The 24,349-nt window shown below is 35.5% G+C and overlaps 3 protein-coding genes across 3 annotated transcripts; 2 read left to right on the forward strand and 1 right to left on the reverse strand.

Annotated features, from left to right (window-relative positions):
• The first annotated feature begins 1,407 nt into the window (after positions 1–1,407).
• Positions 1,408–4,836, forward strand: LOC113288346 (traB domain-containing protein-like). Its single transcript, XM_026537362.1, has 7 exons — positions 1,408–1,766; positions 2,602–2,634; positions 3,380–3,571; positions 3,685–3,747; positions 3,833–3,976; positions 4,214–4,391; positions 4,544–4,836. The coding sequence occupies exons 1-7, from the start codon at positions 1,521–1,523 to the stop codon at positions 4,555–4,557; spliced, it is 870 nt and encodes a 289-aa protein (XP_026393147.1). The 5' UTR covers positions 1,408–1,520; the 3' UTR covers positions 4,558–4,836.
• Positions 4,716–10,941, forward strand: LOC113291041. Its single transcript, XM_026540621.1, has 13 exons — positions 4,716–4,769; positions 5,276–5,389; positions 5,481–5,513; positions 5,914–6,081; positions 6,234–6,446; positions 7,339–7,487; positions 8,263–8,341; positions 8,450–8,482; positions 9,191–9,397; positions 9,721–9,783; positions 9,885–10,067; positions 10,308–10,489; positions 10,566–10,941. The coding sequence occupies exons 1-13, from the start codon at positions 4,716–4,718 to the stop codon at positions 10,585–10,587; spliced, it is 1,500 nt and encodes a 499-aa protein (XP_026396406.1). The 3' UTR covers positions 10,588–10,941.
• A 2,497-nt stretch (positions 10,942–13,438) lies between these two features.
• Positions 13,439–16,967, reverse strand: LOC113288349. Its single transcript, XM_026537365.1, has 3 exons — positions 16,583–16,967; positions 14,546–16,281; positions 13,439–14,027 (listed from the first exon to the last, which is right to left on the reverse strand). Exons 2-3 carry the CDS (start codon positions 16,126–16,128, stop codon positions 13,781–13,783), a joined length of 1,830 nt encoding a protein of 609 aa, XP_026393150.1. The 5' UTR covers positions 16,129–16,281; positions 16,583–16,967; the 3' UTR covers positions 13,439–13,780.
• Between the last annotated feature and the right edge of the window lie 7,382 nt (positions 16,968–24,349).

A 24,349-nucleotide genomic window follows, 5' to 3' on the forward strand; every position in this document is an offset into this window, starting at 1 on the left:
TGTGGTATACATATTAAATTGAATGCCGTAAATACTGAAACTCAACTGTTTCAGTTAGGGTTTCACGATTTTGACCTAAACCCATAGCTATAAATCGATTGAAACACCAATTAAACAGTTTTAAATGACTTACCTTCTCACAGAAGGCATATTTCTGAGTAGTTGATCGTCCGATAACTCTTGTTCTTCGTGTTCTTTCTCTTGAGCAATCAAAGCAAGCCTCTTTTGTTGTTTTTATTGAGCAATCGATTTTGACTTCGATTGGGCATTTGGTTTCTTTAGTGGAGGCATGGTTATGATTCGGGTAGATTAATCGACGAAGAAAATTTTGAATTAATGATTAATCGTCGATGAAGAACGGATGAAGAACGATGAAGAAGATGATGAAAATAAAATAAAATTGAAACCTAACCCTAATCGAAAGTGTCGGAACTGGTTTGAGAATGGGGATAAATGATTTGGTTTTTAGATTTTAAATTTTAGTAGAAAGGGTATAACAGTCTTTTCATAATGTTTTTAAATTAATCTAAGGGTGTTTTAGTATTTTCACCCCAAAAAACACCCCTTAGCAGACACCTTTGGTTGGGGGAAGTAATTCATATCCCCAATTAGTTTTGATATCCCCCAATCGTGCGTTCTTTAAAATGGAGTTTTTTTTTTAAAAGCTTTTAACTTATTTAGATATAAAGAATATTATTACAAGAAACTAGTCGGAAGCATAACAATCTAAGCTCCAACATCGTACTACTACATTAATTGAACAAGTTGTCGTGCTAGCCTACCAACAAGCCTCATGAAGAACTAGCCAAGAAAGCCGAAATGGATAGGGGGTTGATTATGTCGCAAGGGGGCAAACTAACTCTACTTTCCATGTCAAATTCTGCAATATTATGCTATCGGGGACTCGAACCTGGGACCTCCTGGAACGCATTAAACTTTTGAGAAAGGGAGATGATCAGCTGAACTAGCTACCTGTTTTAAATCGTCCCAAAAAGAACATGAATCCAAGAAATTTGGGTTACCAAATGACCAAAAACATCGTAATTCTACTAAATCCCCCTGACACTGTGAATCTTACCTTCAAAATTTTACAACCAAACCCATCATAATTACTCATAGTTTTGAGAAGAAAAAAGAAAATCCTATTCTTTCACCTTTTTCTGTTTTGGTCTTAATTTTTATATATACTCTAGAAAAACCTTGATTTTTACTGCCCCAAAGACGGTGATTTCTTAGCGTGGGAGGGTAACCACTGTCACTAATGGGATTTGGTGTGGGCCCGTCGATCTCACCTGCCCTACTTCACAGTCTTCCCTACCAATTACTGGACCGGAAGCACCCAAGAAATGCCCTCGTCCTTTCCTCCTTCATTTTCCTCTGTTTTTTTTCCTCTTTCAGGACGAAAAGTTTATGCATTTCATTACCAAAACGGATTAACAGACAAACATCACTAGAGTTGTATCTTAAATTTAAGGTATGGCGAAGAAGAAGTGGGTTTTCAATCTCAGATTATTGCAAGCATGTCTTCCATTTGCAATTATCTATTTAGGATTTTCATAACAAATTTGAGAAGTATATTTCATCAAAAATGTCAATCACCATCTTCAGATTATGCACAACTTGAAACAAGTCATTACCAACATGGTATTCCTGGAATCCCAACTGATGGTAAAGTTGTTCTACTCAAGAATTCCAGCAATGGGGCTCTACTCTATCTAATTGGAACTGCTCATGGTTCTAAACAGAGTGCTGAAACCGTCAAGGAGGTACTTTTGCTTCTTTTTTCTTTTTAAAGGTTAGGGTTTGTTTTGTTTTGGTTCTGTTCTATGTTATTTCCACCCTGTCTTTCCATCTTTCTCAGTGTTGAATCATCAATTTTAGTCTTTGATAGGAAACCCTTTTTTCCCACTGAATGAGAAAGATAATAGTCTGTGTTAATTTCACCTATTTGCTTCAATATGTTGCATTTTATATGTTCTCTGAAAAATGAAGTTCTTTCTGATGCGTTTTCTTGCTGGTAATTTAGCATGTACATGAGTTTTGACCTTAAGTCATGATGTTATTTGTGCTCTTTCGTGTGTATCTTCTATTGTAACTATGTTTAAAATTTGCAAGATGGTAACTGAAAATTACCTCCAGTTGTAACTCTCAAACATCTACTTGGACGATTGAATTTGGGATTTTTCATCAAGCCTATTTGATTTGTTTAACGCTTCAATGTTGTACAATCAATCTAGTAATAGGTTCAGCCCAGACTGCAGTTCCTAAATTTTTTAGAGGGCCTAGTTTAAAGCTTGAGTGTAGCAGCAATTGCTGGTTGAAAACTATTTCCAAACCCCCCTCCTCGGTCTCCCAAGGCCGTTGAGAATTTCCAAACTCACGGAATTAACAGGTCAATAGGAAAGGGTTTGATCCTACCATCAAATATAAAATCATCGACATTGCATGGTTTACCTCACGAAAAATGTTCTCCCTGTGAAGCTGGTTAACTCTCTTGGATTCCTAATTTTACATTATTGATTCACTTATCTTTTTGTACATGTATGTGTTCTAATGTCTTCAAATGCTATTTGCTAATCCAGTTATTATTTTGCAATGTAGGTGATCGATTATGTAAGGCCTGATGTAGTTGCGGTAGGTAAACGCTCCTTATAGTTATTCTCATAGAATCGATCATGATTTGATTAGCTCCATTTGCAAATTTCATTTCATAATATTCTTCTTAAAACAGTTTGGCTTTGCGTTCACCAGTTTTATTTGGGTTATTTCAAATGGAATCTTGGATCTTTATATCAGAAATTTGAAAACTGTTTTTGGATATGACATTGACCTTTCACAGTAGATGGCATGAAGTTCCCTTTAATAGAGACTCAAAATGGCGATACAGATAACTGTAATTGCATTAGAAACCCACATTTCCTATGAATTTTCTTAGCATCCTTCAATTATATCTTACCGATAGGGTTTGATTATTGTTCCTTAAGTTACAAATATTCAGGGAATAACTCAAATTGTCTCAACATGCCTTCAGTTGCTTTCCCTTGTTACCTAGAATTATGATGTCCACTTTGGATTTCCAGGTGCCGTCGACCATGACAGTTTGAACTTTGAAGGATTCAATTAAAGGTCTCGCTGCTACAAATATTTTTTGTGGGGACTGCCATGTATCATTAGTACTCTACAATTTAGTTTTATAATTGAGAGTTTCTGCATAAATAATTCTAGTGATTGAGCGTATACATTATCCTAAGTTTCAGCAAAGGAACTTTAAGGAGGACTTACTTTACATGCTTCTTGTAAGAATTTCTTACTGCACATACTTGAGCTTTTAACTTGTTTGATTTATTTAAAGGAACAGATCCGCAATGTCTATTTGCAGGTTGAGCTGTGCAAGAAACGTGCCATGGGGATCATGGATTGGACACCTGAAGATGAGATATCATTGTCCATGTTGTTCCGTAGATCCATGAGAGCTGCAGGTGGACTGTGCATGAAGTTTGTTATCTTTATTGAGAGTTGTCGGGAGCGCCGATCGCATGCAAATGGTATTTTTCCTGGCCTGGAGTTCAAGGTAGTTGTCAATTAAGCTTTGAAATGCATATGAACTTGCCTATTGCTTAAATTTGTTTTCTTCAAATGCCTCGCATGTCCTGGTCATATTATGACCCTGGCTTTGTTTTCCAGGTTGCTATAGAAGAATCTTCTAGAGTGGGAGCAAGATATTTCTACATTGATCAAGATATGGATGTACTAATCCTTACTTTCTTTGTTTCCTCTTTGGATCATTATCTTTTCTAATTCAGGAATTATAAATGTACAACGTTTTTGGCAGGTTACTCTTCAACAATTATGTAAAGTATCATCATTTTACTGGCGTTGGGATGCATATAGGACTAGAGTAAGGGATGAAGCCAAATGTACAAGATCCTTTGTGCAGGAAACGCATAGCTTTCAGAAAAAACTTAGTCCAGAGTTTGTAAGTTTCTCTGGTGACTCTTGAAGTTTCTCTGGTGACTCTTGAAGTTTCCCTGAGATACATAGTTGAACTACACAAGTTTCTTCTCCTTTGCTGTATAATTATATTCGTGAACAGATCAATGTCATTTCTGTTTGCTTTTCTGCTTGCAATACTATACAGTAGTTTGTGTTGGATCTTTTCCTCTTGAAGAGAGATAACAAAACTAAATTGTTGAATCTACTTTAAATGGCACAGTTTGAGGCGATGATTGAAGATAGAGACAAGTTTATGTTTACGAACCTTAGAAGTTTCCAAGGAAAAGTTGTAGCAGTGGTTGGGCTGGCTCACATGGATGGAATTGAACGATTGTGGAAGCGGGCAGAGGAGGATGACAATAGCAGTGTCTTTATAACTGTAATTGAGGGTTGCCACGGTAATTTCACTTTCACACTCTTTGATTTATTCTTACTTTGAATAGTTTGCACTTTGCAGTATGCTGCATATATCAGTTGACTGCTACTTTGAATTGTTTGCACTTTGCATAAATGTATTAGTACTTAATTTGGTTGGATCTTTTATTGACAGGGCATTCAGAGTAAGGTGAAGACGAATTGTTAGGAAAATATGCAGCATATGTTTCTTCAAATATGAATTGTATACACAGAGCTTGGTTTTCTTAGGTTATTTAGGACATTAGACGTTATAGATATGTTCTTTTTATATATGCTTTACAGAGTTCAAACTGTTACAATCCAAAATGAATATGATCAACAATGAAACTCAGCATATGTCTTGTTTCAAGATTGTGGAAGTATTTTTTTATTTTTTCTGTCTTCAAATGTGTAAACCTATTTACCATGACTGAATTCAGACAGAACTAACTTTAGCTTTTATGCCAACACATCTTTTCTAAATTGAGGAGGGCCAGTCCCAGACTCCCAGCATTCAATACACTGCCTTTGATATTCCTATTTCCAAGATGCAACATTTCTTTTATATGATTATTTGCAGTATCGATATTTAAAGCAAGCCAGTTTCATACCAAAAATGTGTCTCTAGAGTGAAACAGAGAGAGAGAGAGAAGACAGATTCAAAATATCAAGACCAGTCCTTTAGAACTTACTTTTTTTTTTTTTTTTGAAAAACAGAGAGAAGACAGATTCAAAATTCAATGTCAATTCCAATTAAGATTGATAAATTCCTCCATTTTCAATCTTTTAGTTAGGGTTTCTACTTTGAAAAACACCACAACCACCAGAGTGCCAGTGTGTTGAGAAACTGTGACTCACCACAGTTAATTTATGAATCAAGTTCCAGTCTTTCAGAAAAGGAAAAATATATATTCTACTCAAGAATTCCAACACCGGGTCTCAAGTTTATCTTGTTGGAACTGTTCATGTTTCCAAAGAGAGTCCTCAGTTAGTCAAGAAGGTACCTGGCTAGTTTCTCTTCAGTTTTATCAGTTTAGTGTGTCCGTACATTTTTATGTTTTTGCTAATGCTTTTTGTCTAATGCATTGCAGGTTATCAATTTTGTAAAGCCTCAATTGGTCGCGGTAGGTAAAACTCCCTGTAGTTATCCATTGCTTCATGGATGTTCTTTTAATTGAATGAATTTTTGTTCTTTAATGGGATTTGGTGTGGGTTTTCTTCATTACTTTTTCTATCAACAATGTGGATCTCTGAAGTAGCAAACATGGCTAAATTAGGTGGGTGTATGTGGTTATGACAATAGTATAGTCACCCTAAACCGAGACCATAGTGATGAGCGAACTCAATATTACAAGAAGGCTGCAACAAAATTTATCATTCCTCTCACAGTAGCAGCTTCTTGTGTATTGCATTGTTGATCTTTTGTTTTGTTGCTGCACCTTAAAACTAGAAAAGAATGTTAGATCTAATTACTACTTTCTTAATTGGAATTGACAATAGCATTTTCCGTCCTTCTGGGTGCAGATTGAGCAGACCAAGAAATATTGGAGACCTGTAAACGTCAATGAAGGCTGGTTTAAGATGTTTCTCAGGTCGATGAGGCCTCCAGGTGACCTGCATGATAAGATTGATATGTTTAGGAGGGAACGTCGACTGCAGGCAGATGGCATCATTCGAGGAGAGGAGTTCAAGGTGATTGCCGAGAAAAACATCTTAATCATGTTTTCCAGATATATTTTTGTTGTATTTTTTGATTTTGCATGGCAGCACAAACCATAGATTTTGTTGAAAACTTTGGAAGCTTCGTGTCCGCTGGTTTTCTAATTCCTTGAACCATATTGCAGGTAGCGATAGAAGAATGTTTAAAACTGAAAGCAAAATTGGTTCCTATTGGTAGAGAACTTGGGGATTTTAGTATATTTCTTCCTTGGGAGATCCACTTGCAGAGGCACAGAGCTCTGAACAAAGAAAAGAGCAATGCACGTTTGATGGATGACGGATCCAGATCATATGTACGAAAAACAAATCGAGAGCTGCTTATACTTTTACCAGAGCTTGTAAGTCATTGTACTCATCTTCCTCTAGCCTATGCTTATTTTCTTTTTGAAAGACCAAAAATTGCCATTAAAATTAACTTATTTGATTTCTCTTTTGCTGCTTCACTAGTTGGATTCTTTTGTGCAAATAAATGCAACTATCTAACCCTGTCATCAATGACTACATACTAAGCTTCATTTCCATCAGGTAGTAACACATACACTAACAATTTATGATACTAAATTCGGCATGTTTTCCGTTTTCTGGATAATTCTTAGTCTTGAATGTTGTCTGCATTGTAAATCTTGATAAAATGCAGGCGTAAAATTGTTCCAAGTGTTTGTTATCGAACTCCCAAGAGAGTAAAAAAGACATTTACCCACATATGAGACATAGAGGTAGTCATTCACTGCATAAGCACATAATACAATGTGATTTCTCTTAGAAGTTTAAGGATTCAATGTGATTTTTTTTTCTTTCCTTTTTTTTGTAGGAAGATAGTACGATTTACATGGCAACTGATCAAAGTGGCCAAAAAATATTGATTCATCTGATTAGCTCATAGTGGATCTACTGGAAATCCAGCTTTACATTGTCTAGAAAGTTTGACCCAGTTCCTAAACCAAAACATCATTTTGAGTTGTTGTATTAGAAAGTAATAAAACTTAAATCACAATAGGAACTACTGATGCCATATACAAAACCCTTATCACGTTTAGTCGCTAAGGGCCTGATAATCCTGTTTATGTCCTGGCATAATTGATTCCTCGGTGGCTGTTGTATCCACCAAGCGTCAGCAGTCAAATTTTTTTTAGCATATATATGTTTGGTAGTGTATAAATGAAACAATAGATTCTTTTATAATGAATTTAGACTCTGCAAATGGGAATCTAGCTGCTCTGAATTTGACAGTATAAGGTGGTGGTTGAAGATAGACTTATTGTGGCAGTGGTTGGGATGGGACACATGGATGGAATTGAACTATTGTGGAAAAGTGCAGAGGATGCCGATGATCATAAGCTTCTACTCGCAACATCAGAAACTGGGGGTCCGCAGACAGGGTAATCTCATCTTCTGGAACTTTTTGCTTAAATCTCATCTTCTGGAACTTTTTGCTTAAACTTTTCAGATAATCGCTCAATTGATACTGAGCATAAACTGTGAGCTTTAGTTTCATGAAAATTCTTTCTAGAGAGGAAATGCGTGTACAATGGGAGTTTATTAATCCGTGATATTCACTGTCTAGAGCAAACCATTATACTAACAAAATTGGATTTCTCTGGTGTCATTGACAGATGTCAGTGTAATACAATGAAACAAATTCTTACCGATCAATTTTTTTTCTGTTTTAAATTTCTCATAATGCTTGCAAAAAAACCGATCAAAAGAAATGAAAATTATTATGTTAGCCATGCCATGCAAGATGTATTGGGGTCAACGGTCGTGGTCATGGTCAAACAACATCTTCAAATGAATTTGTTGTTTTCAGGAATTTTTAAGTCCGGACGTTTAAAGCAAGTTAGTTGCATACTAAAATTAGTTTCCAAAAATATCGCATAGTAGAACATATGAGTATCTTACGGAGGAAGAGATGACAGATTCAAGTATATCAACTTTAGTCCATTACTAGAAACTTACCAGTCAGTCGGGAAGAAATATGTCCTCCATTTTCAATCTTTTAGTTAGGGTTTCTACTTTGACAAACGCCGGCTCAACCACCACCACCAAGACTGCAAGGTTTTCTCAATTTATTCAAGTGAAGTTGTATCATGATGAAACCCATTACCAACATGGGGTACCTGGGATCCCTACTGACGGTAAACTTGTTCTACTCAGAAATTCCAATAATGGGTCTCAACTGTATCTCCTTGGAACTAATCCTGCGTATAGAGAGAGTGCAAGAACAATCAAAAAGGTAGTTTCTTTAGTCCTTTTAAACTTAGAACGAATCTTACTAATCCCTTGACGTTTCATTTTCTATGTTCTTTACTAATGCCTTCCATTTGATGCATTGTATTTGTAGGTGATCAGTTCTTTAAGGCCTGACGTAGTTGCGGTAAGTAACAAGTAGCATATACTTTTGATTTTATTTCATATGTCAAATTTGGATTCATCATGTTCTTTAGATTGGGATTAAATGTAACGCCAATTGATTAGGTTGCATATGTTGTGGGTTTCTAATTGAGGTCATAGTCTAGGTTGGTATCCCCGGCACTGAAAATTTCACTTCTGACAACAGTAAATTTCCACCCAACACTATTGTGAAGACGTAGCTCAGTACTCTAATCTGAGACCATATCAATGAACGCAAAGCTCTTACATTAGAATATGTTGCACTGAGACTTGATTAATCATTGAAGAAACTGATGGCAGGAAAAGGAAGCAACATAGGCTTAAAGAGCCTCGTAGATGGGGATTTCCAGATACTTTCTGGTTGGGTATGATATGTCAAATCGTCTAAAACCCTTGCACATAGTCTATAATCTGGCACTATGATTGCTTAGTATTTGGTGTACTCTGTGACAGCTTTACAAGTCCGAGCAACTTAGGTGCCATAAGTCTTGATTTACCAATAATCAGGAGTGCACTTTGTTTTAGCTAGTGATTTGAATGTCTACTAATGCTGAAATGCGTTGATTTGTTGTTAGTATGGAGCTTTCAAATATCAGCGTGCATGGGAAAATGATTGAGCTAATAAGAGCTTTCACTATTCTTATCTTGAGTTAACAATATTAATAGCAACTCCCCATTCTTCTGAATGCAGTTTCAGCAGGCCATGAGTCAAGCGGAGGATAACAGACAAGCGGATGCATTTAGAGATTGGATTCCTGCAAACAAAAGCTGGTATAGTTTGTTTCTTAGGTCCATGAGGACTCCAGGTGGACTTGTAAACAAGATTATTATGTTTTTAAAAAATGTGGAGGATCTTCGACAGCAGGAAGAAGAAGATGACATAGGACCGGATTTCAAGGTAAGTGTCGAATAAAGCAACTAAAACATATTTTTTTAGAACGAATTTATTTCATTTTCTGGATTACACTGTATGGCATGCTGTAAAAGGCGAGCTAGGCGCCTAGATAATAGAACGTGCTAGGCGCCAAAATGTGGATATACTTTTCTTTTTTACTGGGCGCTTCGCCTCTCCTAGCGCCTATCAGGGCTTCTTCTTTTTCTTTTTGCGAGGCCGGGCGTTGGTCCAAATTGCTGAAACCAAAGTTCTTTTTTGTGTTTTTTTTTTATGCGATCTTTAGTGTTTTGTATTTGCTGGCCTTTAATTCCCTGGACATATTGCAGGTTGCCATGGAAGAATCTCTAAAAGTGGAAGCCAAATTGGTTTCTATTGGTCACGATTTGGATGTAATTATCATTTCTTTATTTTCTTGTTTTGATATCATCCACGGTGTACTATTTAAAATTCATAATGACAGGGCCTGAAGTCATTTTTATTTATTTTTCAGGATATTGTACAACAGCTTGATAGTTTTGATCATATTCCTTTGAGGATTCTCTATCAAAGGTTTAAAGCTATAAACACTTTTGACAAATTGAAGTTTCTATTTATAAGTTTTTTCTCAGAGACTGGATCTAGACCAAATATGCGAGAAGACAATCGATTTTCACGTCTTCTGCTTTCAGAGAGAGTAAGTCCTTAACATCTTACTCTAGTCTATGCTTATCTTCTCTTCACAAACGGCATGTTTTTCTGCTGTTGAAGGCGAAAAACATAAAAATATGCTTCCAGAGATTGTAAGTTTTGATGTAGTATTGCATGTCATAAATTTTTCAAACAACAAAAATATGCAATGCATTATTTGAAAGCACAGTTTTAGTGATAGTGGAACGGAACCTGCAAATGTGTGAAACTACTCTTAATTTGACAGCATAAGGTGAAGGTTGAAGACGAGGATATAGTTATGTTTACAAGTCTTAGAAGAATGGAAGAAAGGCTTATTGTGGCAGTGGTTGGCATTGCACACATGGATGGAATAGAACAGTTGTGGAAACGTGAGGAAGCTAATGACAATAAGCAAACTCTGACCGAAGGAAGTGCGTGTCAGCAACGGTAATCCCATATCCCGCTAGTTCAATTGTCTCACCACTTCAGAGTTTAGCTTAATATTTTTATCTGTAAATCTCAGGGACAGGGATGTTAAGATGTAGTAGCTGGAAGATGGAAATATAATCTGCAAGACTGCAATATATTGTTGAAAAGCCGGAGCAAGTTTCAGTAAGCGCGTTGAATAGTTCGTGGTTGCTGGCTTATCTTGTTCAGAGACCATTGGAAACATATTTAGAGATCTTATATTTTTATTCTGGATTCTCTGACATAAAACTTGTCAGATTTTAGAAAGTGACTTATATGCTACTTAACCACCAGCTTAAATCTTTATTTCTTCTTGTTTAAACGGTTATTCTGTAAGCAAGACACTCAATCCATATTAAGCTATGTTTTTGCGAATCTGTAATCAGTTTTACTCTTGCATTTGGACAAAAGATGAGTGACATGGAAAATAATCCTCTCGCAGCAAGAATGATAGATAGGTAGCTACTTGCTAGCTATTCCTAACTTGATTCCATTATGATAGACAGGGGATGCCACCATCCTATCATACATGTTATCAAGGAAAAACCCGATTTGAACCCTAATGGGGTCTCGCCAAAAATAGATAGGATGGAACGCCTAATGTATAGAGAATCTGTTGTGTTGTTGCTGATTCCAGGGAAAGTATTCGTTCTGAGAAAGAAAAGAAACTATTTTTGTTATTGTTGTTTTCAGGAGTCAGGATTATAGAGCAAGTAAGGTGCATACTATAAAAGAAACTGCGACTCACTTCCAGTCTTTCAGAAACAGAAATTAGAGAGATGCTGCTTTCTTCCATATTCATTCGTTTAACTGGGGTTTCTTCTTTAACACACTTCACAACGACCCGGAGAGCACCTCCTTGTTACCGAGATGATGAAACCCATTAATCAAGAATTCAAACACCGGGTCTCAAATCTATCTTGTTGGAACTAATCATGTTTGCAAAGAGAGTCCTCAGTTAGTCAAGAAGGTGAATATCATATCCATCCTAGTACACTGGTTCTCTTCAATTTTATCACATTGTACTGTGCATACACATTCATGTTCTTTGCTAATGCATTAATTCTGTAAAGCCTCAAGTAGTTGCGGTATGTAAAACTGGATGTTCGTTTAATTTGATTCCACTTTAAATTTCTTGATTAATGAATGAGTTTATGTTCTTTAATTATATGCTGTTTTGATACCGCACCTTCATGCTAGAATGCTTGTATGGAAAAACTAATTACTGCTTTCCTAATTGGAACTGACAAGAAACTTCTGAATACAGATTGAGCAGACCGAGAAAGAAACTGAGAAAATGATTGAAAATCCGAGACCTGAGGCTGAATATGTTAATGAAAGCTGGTTTAGTATGTTTGTCAGGTCTATGAGATCCCCAGGTGATCTAGCGCACAAGATTTGGATGTTTGAATCCAATAGGAAGGAACGCCAACAGCGGGCAGATGGTATCATTCGAGGAGGGGAGTTCAAGGTAATATCTGAAGAAAGCATCATTATAGTTCATTTGATTTGCATGGAAGCTTTGCGTCAGCTGGTTTTCTAATTCCTTGAACCATATTGCAGGTAGCGATAGAGGAATGTCTAAAACTGAACGCAAAATTGATACCTATAGATAGAGAACTTGGGTACTTCCATATAGAATTTCCTTGGAAGACCCAGTTTCAGAGCTTTGTGGAAAGACAAGAGCAAGGAGCATTTGATGGAAAAGGGATCCAGATCATATGTACGAGAAATAACTCGACTGGAGCGTATACTTGTCCCGGAACTTGTAAGTCACTGCACTCATCTTACTCTAGCCTTTTACACCCTGTCATCAATGACCAAGTATTAAGCTTGATGACATAATCGGTGCATTGGTAGCTTTTGTAGCCACCAAGTGTCAGCAGTCGCGTATGTATGTAGCTAGTGTGCATAAATGAAACCATGGATTCTTTTAGAATGAATTTTGACTCTGCAAATGTAAGTATAAATATAGCTACTTTGAATTTGACAGTATAAGCTGTTCATTAGAAGAATGGAAGAGAGACTTATAGTGGCAGTGGTTGGAATGGGTCACATGGATGGAATTGAGCTATTATGGAAACGTGCAGAGGATGGCGATGATGATAAGCTTCAACTCGCAACATCAGAAAATGGGGGTCCACCGACAGGGTAATCTCATCTTCTGGAACTTTTTGCGTAATATTTTCAGATAATTGCTCGATTGATACAAAGCATAAACTGTACTGTTCATGGGAGCTTTATTATCATGAAAGTTGTAAACATAAATGTTTTTTACTATGTAATACCAGGAATGTCTCAGTGGAGAGGATGGAGCTGGGGAGATGATTTGCACTGTGATGTGATGATGCTGCAAGACATTGCTTCTGACATGCCCCCTGTAGGTCACATTCATAACTATCCTGGCTTCCTCCTTTGTGAGCCACTGCATTGTTTTTGAATAAGTTCATGTAAGAAAAACCAACTTGTTAGCTTCTTCTGACACAAACAAGAGCTATGGGATTCATATACTTTGGCATTTCCATTTATTTTTTACTGTTCTCAAATTCGTATTCAAAATCCAATTACAAGAGCATTTGTATCCAAAATCTCAAATCAACCAAGAGCTGAGTCATGTCTGGCCATTTTCTAAGCCCTGGCCTTCCCCAGATACGCCTGACCAGTTGTCGTATCTGTAAGCCGAAGCATAATACTCGAAGATTTTGGTGCAAAGAAAGAAAATCAATTATATAGAAATTGAATGGCGTTCTGAGAATCCGATTTTCTGAAGGAAATCCATTAATCCATGACATTCGAAGTCTAGAATAAATACCGCTTAGATCGCATACCAACAAAATAAACTTTTCTCTTGTGGAAAATTGCTCATAATACTTGCCAAAAAAAGTTCACAAGATGTTTTGGGGTCAACAGTCATGGTCAAACAACATCTTAAATAAAAAAAATGAATTTGCATTTTTTATTGTAAATTTTGTTTTCTGTTATACAATTGCTGATTCTGCAGAAGATAACTGATAAGTAAAACACAGCAAAATTGTAGTTACATCGAGCTTGAGCCTACTTGACTCGCAAACCTGTCATCTCACCACATCTCTCCAGTCCTCATCTCAACATCTCCATTCTTTCTGAATCCCTCTAGTTCTCTCCCTATCACTAGAATGGGAAGCAGAAAAACTACTGGGGTGGGTGAGGTAAGATTATTATCCGTAGCATTACACCCTCTTTCTTTTCATATCCGAAATTTATTATTATAATAGTAGTATTTTGTAATTTTCAAGCTTCATTTTCGTCAAGAGATCCGAGAGGGAAGCAAGTGTCCACTCCACCTGTATTCCACAAAAAATTAGCGTAGGAACTTGCATGGAACATATTGCCCGGATCTGCCTCAATTGCCTCCAAATATCTTTCCTCAGCTGCCCCAATATCTTTCTTTACTGTCCACAAGAAAGTCGCATAATGACTTAACAATTCTGCATCAACTGGCTCTATATCAGCTGCTCTCTTGAAATACTCCTCGGCTCTGTTTCCACCACATACACACAAGGAAGGAGATGAGCAAAATCACCAGTATAAAAACAACAAATTGCATTTAACTAGATTCCAAGAATTTTTAATACAATACACATTCAGTCCATCATCCATGTCAATGACCCAGACTTGCAATAACGTGCATAATCTCGTGGTGAATTCATGGCCATGTGCTTGCAATTCCAAAGATATTGTTTGGGACCCTAACTTATGATTCAATTTCCAAATCCAAGAAAAGCAACAAACATCAACATGAAGATTTCTCCATCAATTACCCTTCTTAGAGAATAAATTAGGGAACAAAAATGAGAGGGAACAATCAAAAATGAGCGTTTTGTTTTTATGTTTGTTCATATTTTCGTTCTCTAAATGATATCAACCACCACCTATTATAATTGAAAGTTAAAACTAGTAACTTTGATTCTAAAATTCACCAACTGTAGCATAGGTGTTCAACTTTATCAAATAATGGAAATTAGTAACAATTTTAAGGGAGTAAAAATAAATTACCTGTCATGGTTATGGACGACGAGGTGCAGGAACTTAGCATAATTGGCAAGGAGAAGGGCATTGTGAGGCTCTTTTAAAAGAGCTTGCTGATAAATAAGCTCCGTTCTAAAGAACTTACCATTGGTAAAATCAGAATCAGTTTCCACCTTTACTAGCGACACAAAACTTCTCATAGTCTCATGATCAAGAATGGAATCCCTAGATTGTTGCATTTGAGAAGCTTCTTTAACTACTGAATTCCACAGCGTCATCTCATCCTCTCTCAACCCGTCTTGATTTATGTCGGATTCCAACCAATCTGCCTCTTGATCTGTGGACGAAGTCGATGGATTCCCAAGAGACGCCATCTTTGAAATCTCATCAGGAGCAATGTTGTTGTGATGGCTAATTGATGAGAACCCATGGAATCCCCCATCACCACCATCGGCCCCACTACCTGTAATTGATCTAACATTACCACCACCTCCTTTATTTCCTCCAAGAAAAGTAGTCTTCCCACTTGAAGACGTATCTAATGCTGACTCATCCTGATGATCCTGAGGCTGATTTTGATCTTCTATCACAGTAGATACAATTTCTGTGATTGCCGAGTAAGACTCTAAACTCGGATAAGCTGCAATTGCAGCATTTTGTGCCATTGAATGTACAATAAAATTTGCCATAAGGATCATAACAGAAACCATGAGGGTTGGTGTGTGCGAAAAGATCTGTTGAAATAACCAAACAAATGAGTCATGCATTTCCCTATGTACTCGAGCTAGAATGCCTTGAAGATCCTCATAGTATAACAACTCTCTCATCTGTAATGTGTAACTATGAAGCTCTCGAAGTATAAACACCATCGAAGAGAACGCTTTCTTTATTGAGCAACATGCCGACCCCCCAGCTTCTTTAAAACCTTCTTTCCACTGATTCTTTCTCCTTAGAATCCGAAGAGACAAAGGAATATCAGCACTACTAGCCTTCATCTCAATGTTGGCAGCATTCATATAGCTTAAACCTCCTGCCCAACCGATTGGATTAGGCCCAATTCCAATAAACGAAGTAGAATCTGCACAATTCATACTTAAAGGTGGAAATGGCCTGCTATTCTGAACAAGATTATTAATAGTCTCACCCATCTTTGCAAGTTCTTCATCAAAGCTATTATAAGTAGTGTAATTGCTGCTTTCACCTTTGATATCTCTGGAAACCGCAGAATGATCTCTACCCAACTTCGCATCTTCATTATCACCCACTATATTCAATTTAAGGGCCAATTCTTGAATCTCTCTACTAAATCCATCATCAAAGAATTCATCTGAACTACTCACAGGTCTTCTAAGATTGCTGCCTCTAGATTTCGGACTCCGGAACGATTGAGTTTGAGAGAGCTTATTAATAGAAGTTCTCCGCGAGACGGAAGAAGATTGAGAACTATGAACAATTCGACAAGCTACCGGAGGTTTCCGATTTCTCATATGTGTAGAAGTAGATGAAATCGCAGAAGCAAATGGTGTATGGGAAGAAGAACTAGAAGATGCAGATTGTGATGGTAAATGTTGTGACCAATACGTGCATGTTCCACTGATCTTTACTTCCATTATCGAAATGAAAGTAGAAACAACGTTCAACAAGACAATACAGAAAGGTGAATTGGAAAATGAAACAGTGTGTGAGGAATTACAGTTTGTTTTTCTTTTGATTCGGATCCAATGACGAAGATGCAAACTTACTTTCTTCAAATTCACTCAAACCTGCAGAAAAGCAAATAAAAGAAAAAATAAGTGAAATTCCAATTACTTTTTCAATTCATTCATATTTCATCAAATCTCCAAAAGTTTCTTTCAATTCCTTGAATCAAACAAACAACGATTAACCAAAACCCATTCATCTAAAGCTTTATCCCATCCACTAACTTAGCTCAATTTCGATCTAGTTTGGAAATCAATATTTCTAAATTCCTTCCAAATTCAAAAAAAATAAAAATGAATCCACAGTCATTTGCAAATCAATTTGACACAAGAAAACATAGTACAAAATTGCAGGAACGGGTACCTCTTAGTTCAGTTAATTTGAATCCAACAGATTCATTTTCTCCTCAACCTTAATGTGGAATGAATAACAGCCAAGTAAAAATTCTGAACTTCTCTTAATCACTTCAATCGCCACAAACATAGGAGACAAAATAAACTTTGAATTTACGAATTGAAAGACAAGAAAAATTATAATAACGAGTAAACATTCTCAATTATTTGATTCAAGAAAGATATACAGTTGTTCATGTTGAGATCGAAGAGATAAAAAGAGAATCAGATAAAGAGAATCATAAAATGGCATGGCAGGATGAGCAAAACTCATAATAATATTAAACATTCCGTAAAAAGATCAAATAAAAAAGGATCAAAAGAAAAAACAGTTGACTCTTTCTGAGCCCGGTTCCTATGGGGAGAGACCGAAAGTTGTTTTGCCCATATAGTTTCAGAATCGTGATTTAGGGGAAGGAATTACTGGGGGTGACTTAGCATGGTCATGAGGTAAAATTGAAGCTATCCCTTATAGCCCGAAACTGTAAATGCATTTTATTCTTCTCCGAAAGAGTAATTCTAAAGATGTTGGACAAGAATTATTTGAAAACGGTGGTGATTTAGTGTTAACGGAAAACAATGATATGCGAGTAGATTGCGAAACATTTGAGGCTTTAAGTAATGACAAAGAGGATTGTAAGTTTCATTCCAATGAAGAACAGGTAAGTTTTTGGAATTCCACCATAATGTAATTAGGATATATAGTTTAATTCACATTATTATTACAAAAAAAAATTAAAAAAATTGATGGAAACTAATTAACCACGTCGTGTCAAGGTTCGACACTTTTCTAATTTGTTCACTTAATGTTGCAAAAGTGAGCAAAACAGTTCTCTGATATGCATGAAAAAGGAAAAGGAGCAACACTCCAAAATTAATTGTCCCTTCAAGTTAATTTGTTCTTGAGGTTATGATGGAAGATGGAACGTCAAAACCAAGTGTGGATTCGATAACCACGGCCGTACGGACTCCTTGGTTGGTCATTCATCCCATGCGGCTCTGACAGAAAAACATTTGGAATTACTCAAGCGTCTAACGGGAGGGATCATTAATTCCCCCAAAGAAAGTTCTCTCCATGATAAAACAAGATGATCCAGATATGGCAGTTCACTTGAGGACAATTTATAATGCCAAGGAAAAACTAAAAAAAGAAGAGACCAAGGACAGGACATTCCTACAACATTTCCTAGCATTGGCCGAAGAGCAAGACTACAAGATTTTCAAAAGATGTGACGGTGGAGGAGTCGTAACAGATCTTTTTATTGCTCATCCAAGGTATGTGGACTTAGCTAGATGTGAAGATGGAGGAGTCGAAGACAGCGCCTTTCTCAGACTTGAAATGGTTTCCTGAATTTATTTGTTTTTTTTTCCTTCAGATGTTCAATCAACACTAATGAGTGCACTGCATTGATGGGTTTTCGCAGTTAAGTTTGATGATATCCACATATAGATATTATCTCCACATGGGGCTCAGTTAACAAACATGTTCTTCGTGGACAAGAATTGCAATGTAATGGATGCGCCCGTGGTTAAATATTATTAATAACATTGTTATACAGTTGCATGTTCTGGTGCATTCATCCCCTACCGAAATGGTCATCCCCTATTGAAGTGGTATAGTTGGGTTTTATTATTTTTTCCCCACGTAATTCCCCCCACCCCCTAAATCACAATTTATTGTAAAAGTAGCAAATTTTAATGAAATGGTATATTGTATTTTGTGGGGTTCTTGTCAATAAACTTTTTTTTAATGTTTTTTGTGTGTGTTTGGTTGGGTTTTTTAATAAATTCTAGAGATTATATAATAGTTTACGTGAGGTTTTATAATAAAAATCTGCTATAACGCCTATTCTTATGTACAAGGTAAAAAAACTTATTTGACATACAAGGTGGCATGGTAAATAAGTTATTTGGCATGGTAAATAAGTTACGCTATTACGAGAAAGCAGCTGAGCGATATATTTACTATCGACAATTATTATCAACAACACTTGTAATATTACGAATTATCGCTAGCGTCATAGTCTTCATCGTGCAGTCCTTTTAATATCACTGGCGATATTATGAATATGGGTAACAACTATTTCCCCATGTTGGTTCCTACATATATGCCCTTGTACTTCTTCAAATTACTCGCGCCTACTTCTGCACATATATTTTATCAATTTCTTTATTTCTATTCTCAATTTTAAATTTCATAATCGTTAATAGCGAGATCCAATGAAGATAGGAATGTTATTATCAATCGGTTTATATTACAACAAGAAATGCACTAATAGAGATTGCAAAAACTTGATGATGAGGAAGCTGGAGATAAAAAATTAATCAGCACTTAATGCTCGTACATTCGGGCCAAATACCTAGAGTTCCAGAACCAAAACAAATATTCTCAAGAAGATATACGTATCGAGGGAAGGAATTTTACCACCAGAAGCTGATGTACGATTATTTTCTTCCCAATTGTGTGTACTCTGATCAAGATTCCAGTGTCGATTCAGCATGCTTCGGCATAAGGTAAAAAAGATTATCAATGAGATTTTTCGAGTAGAACCTTAATTTAATTACCAGTTTCATGCACTAAATATTAAACATAGTCCTGAACACAAAGTTACTTCGGCTCTAAGGATTTTAGGTTATGGCAAACTAACGAATGCGAACGATGAGTACCTTCGTATGGGAAAAACAACTTTATTCACTTATCTTTCATTGTTTTGCGGAGAAATAATTAATCATTTTGGTCCGACGTATTTACGAAAACCAACTGAGGAAGATGTTAGACAAATATTAAGGGAGAATCAGGATATGAGATTCCAGGAATGCTAGGTAGTCTTGATTGCATGCATTGGGTATGTCAGGGATCCGCTGTTTATTACGTCGATCAATATAAGGGTCATTACCCGAAACCAACTATTATCCTTGAAGCTGCTACTTATTATTGTTGGATATGACACACTCTTTTTGAACTTCCGAGTTCACAAAATGATATTAATGTTTTGCACAAGTCGCCTCTTTCTGAAGATCTAAAGTACGAAATTTGTTCCGAATTTCGTTTCACAATCAATACACTCATGAGTATTATCTTATCGATGATATTTATCCAAAATGGTCAACCTTGGTTCAATGCCACCGTCAGCCGCCTTCCCGTGCATTGGGTAATTCATATTGTCATTTTAACGAACGCCATATGGCATTGAGGAAGGATGTGGAACGGGCTTTTGTAATTTTGAACAAGAAGTTCGCTATCATTTCTGGGCCAAATCTAGGTTTAAGTCCTCCTAAAATGCACATGGCTATGCTCACTTGCAAAATTCTTCATAACATGTTAATTCAGGAAACCCGTCGTGACAAGGAGCGGACTAACTATGAATATAAAGATTTGAGGCATGAGATTTAACCACAAAGACACATGCCTGCAAGAAACTATGGTAAAATGACTAATTATATTCAGAACCAGAATCTGTCTGGCGATCAAGAGAAGATCTGAGAGTGAATCTTTGGGCAGAGTATGGAAGAGACGGTGGGCATAATTATTAAGTTTTATTTTATGTATCTGTTTAAATATTTAATTATCAATTTGTTTATTCAATATTAAGTTAATGAGTTAAACTTGTTATTGAGTAGAATGTACGTTTCAAATTAATATTAATACTAAGTAAAATGTAAGAACATTTAAAATTAAAATTCAACATTTCAAATTAAAACTAAAATTAAAACATCAATTATCTTCAGGTACTATAATACATCGAATTCATCTTCCTCATCATCATCACCAGCTTGGTCATTATAATTAAATCTACCTGTGGTTGAGACGGGTCACATGGATGGAATTGAACTATTATGGAAACGTGCAGAGGGTGACAATGATGATAAGCTTCTACTCGCAACATCATAAAATGGGGGTCCACATACATGGTAATCTCATCTTCTGAAATATTTGCCCAATATTTTCAGATAATTGCTCGATTGGTACTAAGCGAAACTGTGATGTTTGTGTGAGCTTTATTTTGATGATTATTATTTTTAGAGAGTTGAAATGCTCGTACAATTTCGGTACCTTGTCATATTAGTAATCCTTAATTTTCGAAGAGAGAAAATTACACCAAAATGCTTTTCCTTAATTGTGGATGTTTTTTCTGTAGTATTGGTAAAACTGATGGTTATTTTGTAGGCTGAGATGCTAACCAATAACCATGCTTGACTAGTAGTATTGTCTTTAGCATATATCAATACTTTCACCATCAATGGATAATTTAGTATTTGTGATTGTAGACAAGAAGGAAAAGTGTTGGAAGTCTGAAACAAGTTTATATGTAAATCTCAAGATTGTCGCAGTAAAAAAGATGGAGTTGTTTGAATATGATCTGCACTGTGATGTCGGTGGAGGAGCGATTGGGTACAAAGGAATTTAGAACTTATTACAGTAAAAAGTCTATATATTAATAGTTTTGGAGCTTCATAAGATTATTAATATATGAAGTTTATTAATATAGGGAGGTATGCCAAAAAAAATGTTTTTTTTTCTTCTAATTCAAAGTTTTTAAATTAATAATAGATGTGGATGTCTTTCTTAATCATACAAATGAGCAACAAGTCGTATATGCTTTAGCGGAAGAAGAAATCACTTATGGAATTAGACAAGAAGCGGATGGAGATAATCCTAATGATGTTGGTACAGAGATACAAATAATTTCATGCCAAGAAGCTTAATACATGCTCGACAAGTTGGAAATTTTTTGCTTCAACAAGAAGATGCCCATGGTAATGAGGTCTGATACATCCGCAAATAAAAAAATACGATAAAAATCTAAAATTTACATCCTTTTCTCAAACAACTATAGATAAATATTTTAGTTCATCTTCAATTTTGATGTAACAAGATCTATACGTTTCCAATAATGACGATTATATTAATAATATATGGAGGTAAATTCCTTATGGTGGAACTAGAAGAATCTATGACATTAAAATATGGAGGTTATTACTATTTATAATTGTCCCAAGTTGGGCCTATGATTTTCTATTAATATATAGAATAATATATGTAGTATCAATATGTGAAGTTTTTACTGTATTGAACGAATTCAAAAGCTTTAATTTTGCCATATTAGCAAGACATTGCTTGTGACATGTCCCCCAAGCACAACAGCTAAGTGAATCACATTCATGACTATCCTGGCTTCCTCCCTTGTAAGCCAGTGCGTTGATTTGAATAGGTTCGTACAAGGAAAACCAATTTCCTAGCTTCTTCTCACACAATAAGGCAATTTCGTTTCTTATCTAACAAAAGATATAGGATTCAAATACTTTTTCATTTTCATTTATTATTTATTTTATTTTTCATTGTTCTCAAATTCGTATTCAAAATCATTCTGAACTTGTCTTAATCACTTTAATCGCCATAAACATAGGAGACAACATAAACTTTGAATTTACAGATTGAAATAAAAGACAAATTATAGTAATGAGTAAACATTCTCAATTATTTGAATCAAGAAAGACATAGAATTGTTCATATATCTTCTGAGTGTTGAGAACAAAGAGATAGAAAGACAAGCAGATAGCGAGAATTATAAAATGGGCATAGGAGGATGGGAAAATATCATGAATAATATTACACATCCCATAAAAAGGATCAAATAAAAAGGATCAAAAACCAGTTGACTCTTTCTATGCCCGGTTCCTATGGGGGGAGACCAAAAAATTGTTTTTCCACGCCATATAGTTTCCCACTACGATGAAAGTGACAAATTTTAATAAACAATACTTCCTCCGTTTCAAAAAGACAGTCCGCTTTGACTTTGTCAAAATATTAAGGAGACCATAATATTTTACTTGATTACCCTTAATCATTTACCTATTTTATGTTAATAAAAATGCAAGTATTAAAAGTTGCGTAATGTTGTTAAGAGGATTGTAAATAGGAATTAGAAAAGGAAAATTAAAAGATATCGAATTTATGGAGTATAAACTCTTTAGGGAGTTTAATTCTTGGATCCAAATGTATTGTCTTTTAAAAGGAATGAAGGATATATTTGTTTCCTTAATTGTACAAATTTCTTTAATATTTTAGATTAGGTTCCATTTATATGCATTTATGAATATAAAAAGTTAAAGGCTATAATAGAGAGTTCATTGAAAAAATACGCCTATAAACAGAAGCTAGACACAGTTTTTGAAACTGATGGTAATGGAATAAAGGACGGTCTTTTTGAAACAAATGGAGTATATTTATTGTTTTTTTTTTGTTAAGCATTTGTTTTTTGGTTTTGTGGGATCTTTATCAATTTATTTAGATGTTTTTGATAGGGTCTTTACTGAATTTAGGGATTATATAATTTCTTTTTTTTTTTACTCGAAGAGGGCAATATATTAAGAGAAGACAACACCAAGACGGTGACAGAAGTACGAACAAAGTTACAAAACTAGCTCATTTACAGAAGAGCTAACGAAATCAAAACAAAAAACGTTTAAACTATCTCATAATGTTTTCCAATTATTAATGACTGTATTCCAAGAGTAATCCTAAAAAATGTTAGTACCCACGCACCAGTTAAAAGTCATAATCTTTACACTTAGAATGATCGAGTCCAGGTCCTTATACTTTCCACTGAAAAATCTGGCATTTCTTCCAATCCAAATAACCCATCAGATTGCGAATGGGTAGATATCCTAAATTTCTTCTTGATTGTTGGCGGTTTCCCTTTATTTTTTTTCTCCATTCCCAAATAGTACTTTCAACTGAATCTTGAAACGCCCGTTGTAAATTACAAAAATTTAAAAAATAGTGACATACTGACCTTGTAGTCTAACAATGCATAAAGATATGTTGATTCGTCTCAGTTGTTTGTTTTTTTTGCACAACAAGCATCCATTCATCATAATAGAGTTTTTGTAAGAGTCCAGAGTTGGTGCAGAATTGTAGCAAAGAGACCAAACAAAAAAGATAACCTTTTGTGGTATTTTAGGATTGCACACACTTTTGTATGGAAAAAAAAGCAAGTCATCGTCCTCCAAAGTCTTGTAGCATTCAGAAACTGAAAAACCTTTGTTTCCCGCCTGCCAGACATGTCGATCGTCACCATTATTTCTTGAGATATCAGGAAGAAAATTTAAGAGATGTGTCACTTACTCAATTTCCGAATCATTCAATAGTCTAGTAAAAGTAAAGTTCCAATTGTCGTTGCTTTGATCGAAAATCTGCAGAACAGTTGCCTCTTTCATGTTGCTTATCTTAAAAAGTGATGGAAACAACATGAAAAAGCGGGGGTCTAACAACCTCATCCAATATTTATCTTAGCAATCTATATGGACTAAATCTAATATACTTTCAAGGGAATCAACTACACAGTCAGACTTAATCTTAATAAAAAGTATATCAAAGAGTTATATCTCAATCTCTCAATTCAATCCACAATCAAACAAATAAGAATTTGTGAGCTTGATTGAATATAAGAGAAATAACTTGAACGGTACCAAAGACCAATGTTCAAGGATCTATCAATTTCAATCAACAACCAAATGTTGGATTAACCAATTGATCGATTCAACGCATAACCTGTGATATTTCAATTATATAACAAAATATAATGTGGAAAGGAAATAACACATACACCATAAGTTTTGTTAACGAGGAAACCGCAAATGCAAAAAAAAAAAAAACCGAGACCTAGTCCACATTTGAACACCACATTGTATTAAGTAGGCTTACGCTACAGACACTAGCCTACTAAAAATCTAA

This window comes from Papaver somniferum, chromosome 6, assembly GCF_003573695.1.
Source record: "Papaver somniferum cultivar HN1 chromosome 6, ASM357369v1, whole genome shotgun sequence".
Taxonomy (NCBI): domain Eukaryota; kingdom Viridiplantae; phylum Streptophyta; class Magnoliopsida; order Ranunculales; family Papaveraceae; genus Papaver; species Papaver somniferum.

Coding starts and splice junctions, on each gene's coding strand:
- LOC113291041 (XM_026540621.1), top strand. CDS start 4,716: ATGAATATGATCAACAATGAAACTCAGCATATGTCTTGTTTCAAGATT. Junction 6,447..7,338: donor TTATACTTTTACCAGAGCTT/GTAAGTCATTGT, acceptor TGAATTTGACAG/TATAAGGTGGTGGTTGAAGA. Junction 7,488..8,262: donor ACTGGGGGTCCGCAGACAGG/GTAATCTCATCT, acceptor TGTTCTACTCAG/AAATTCCAATAATGGGTCTC.
- LOC113288349 (XM_026537365.1), bottom strand. CDS start 16,128: ATGGAAGTAAAGATCAGTGGAACATGCACGTATTGGTCACAACATTTA. Junction 14,028..14,545: donor GTCGTCCATAACCATGACAG/GTAATTTATTTT, acceptor TGGTGGAAACAG/AGCCGAGGAGTATTTCAAGA.
- LOC113288346 (XM_026537362.1), top strand. CDS start 1,521: ATGTCTTCCATTTGCAATTATCTATTTAGGATTTTCATAACAAATTTG. Junction 1,767..2,601: donor GTGCTGAAACCGTCAAGGAG/GTACTTTTGCTT, acceptor TTTGCAATGTAG/GTGATCGATTATGTAAGGCC. Junction 3,748..3,832: donor ACATTGATCAAGATATGGAT/GTACTAATCCTT, acceptor CGTTTTTGGCAG/GTTACTCTTCAACAATTATG.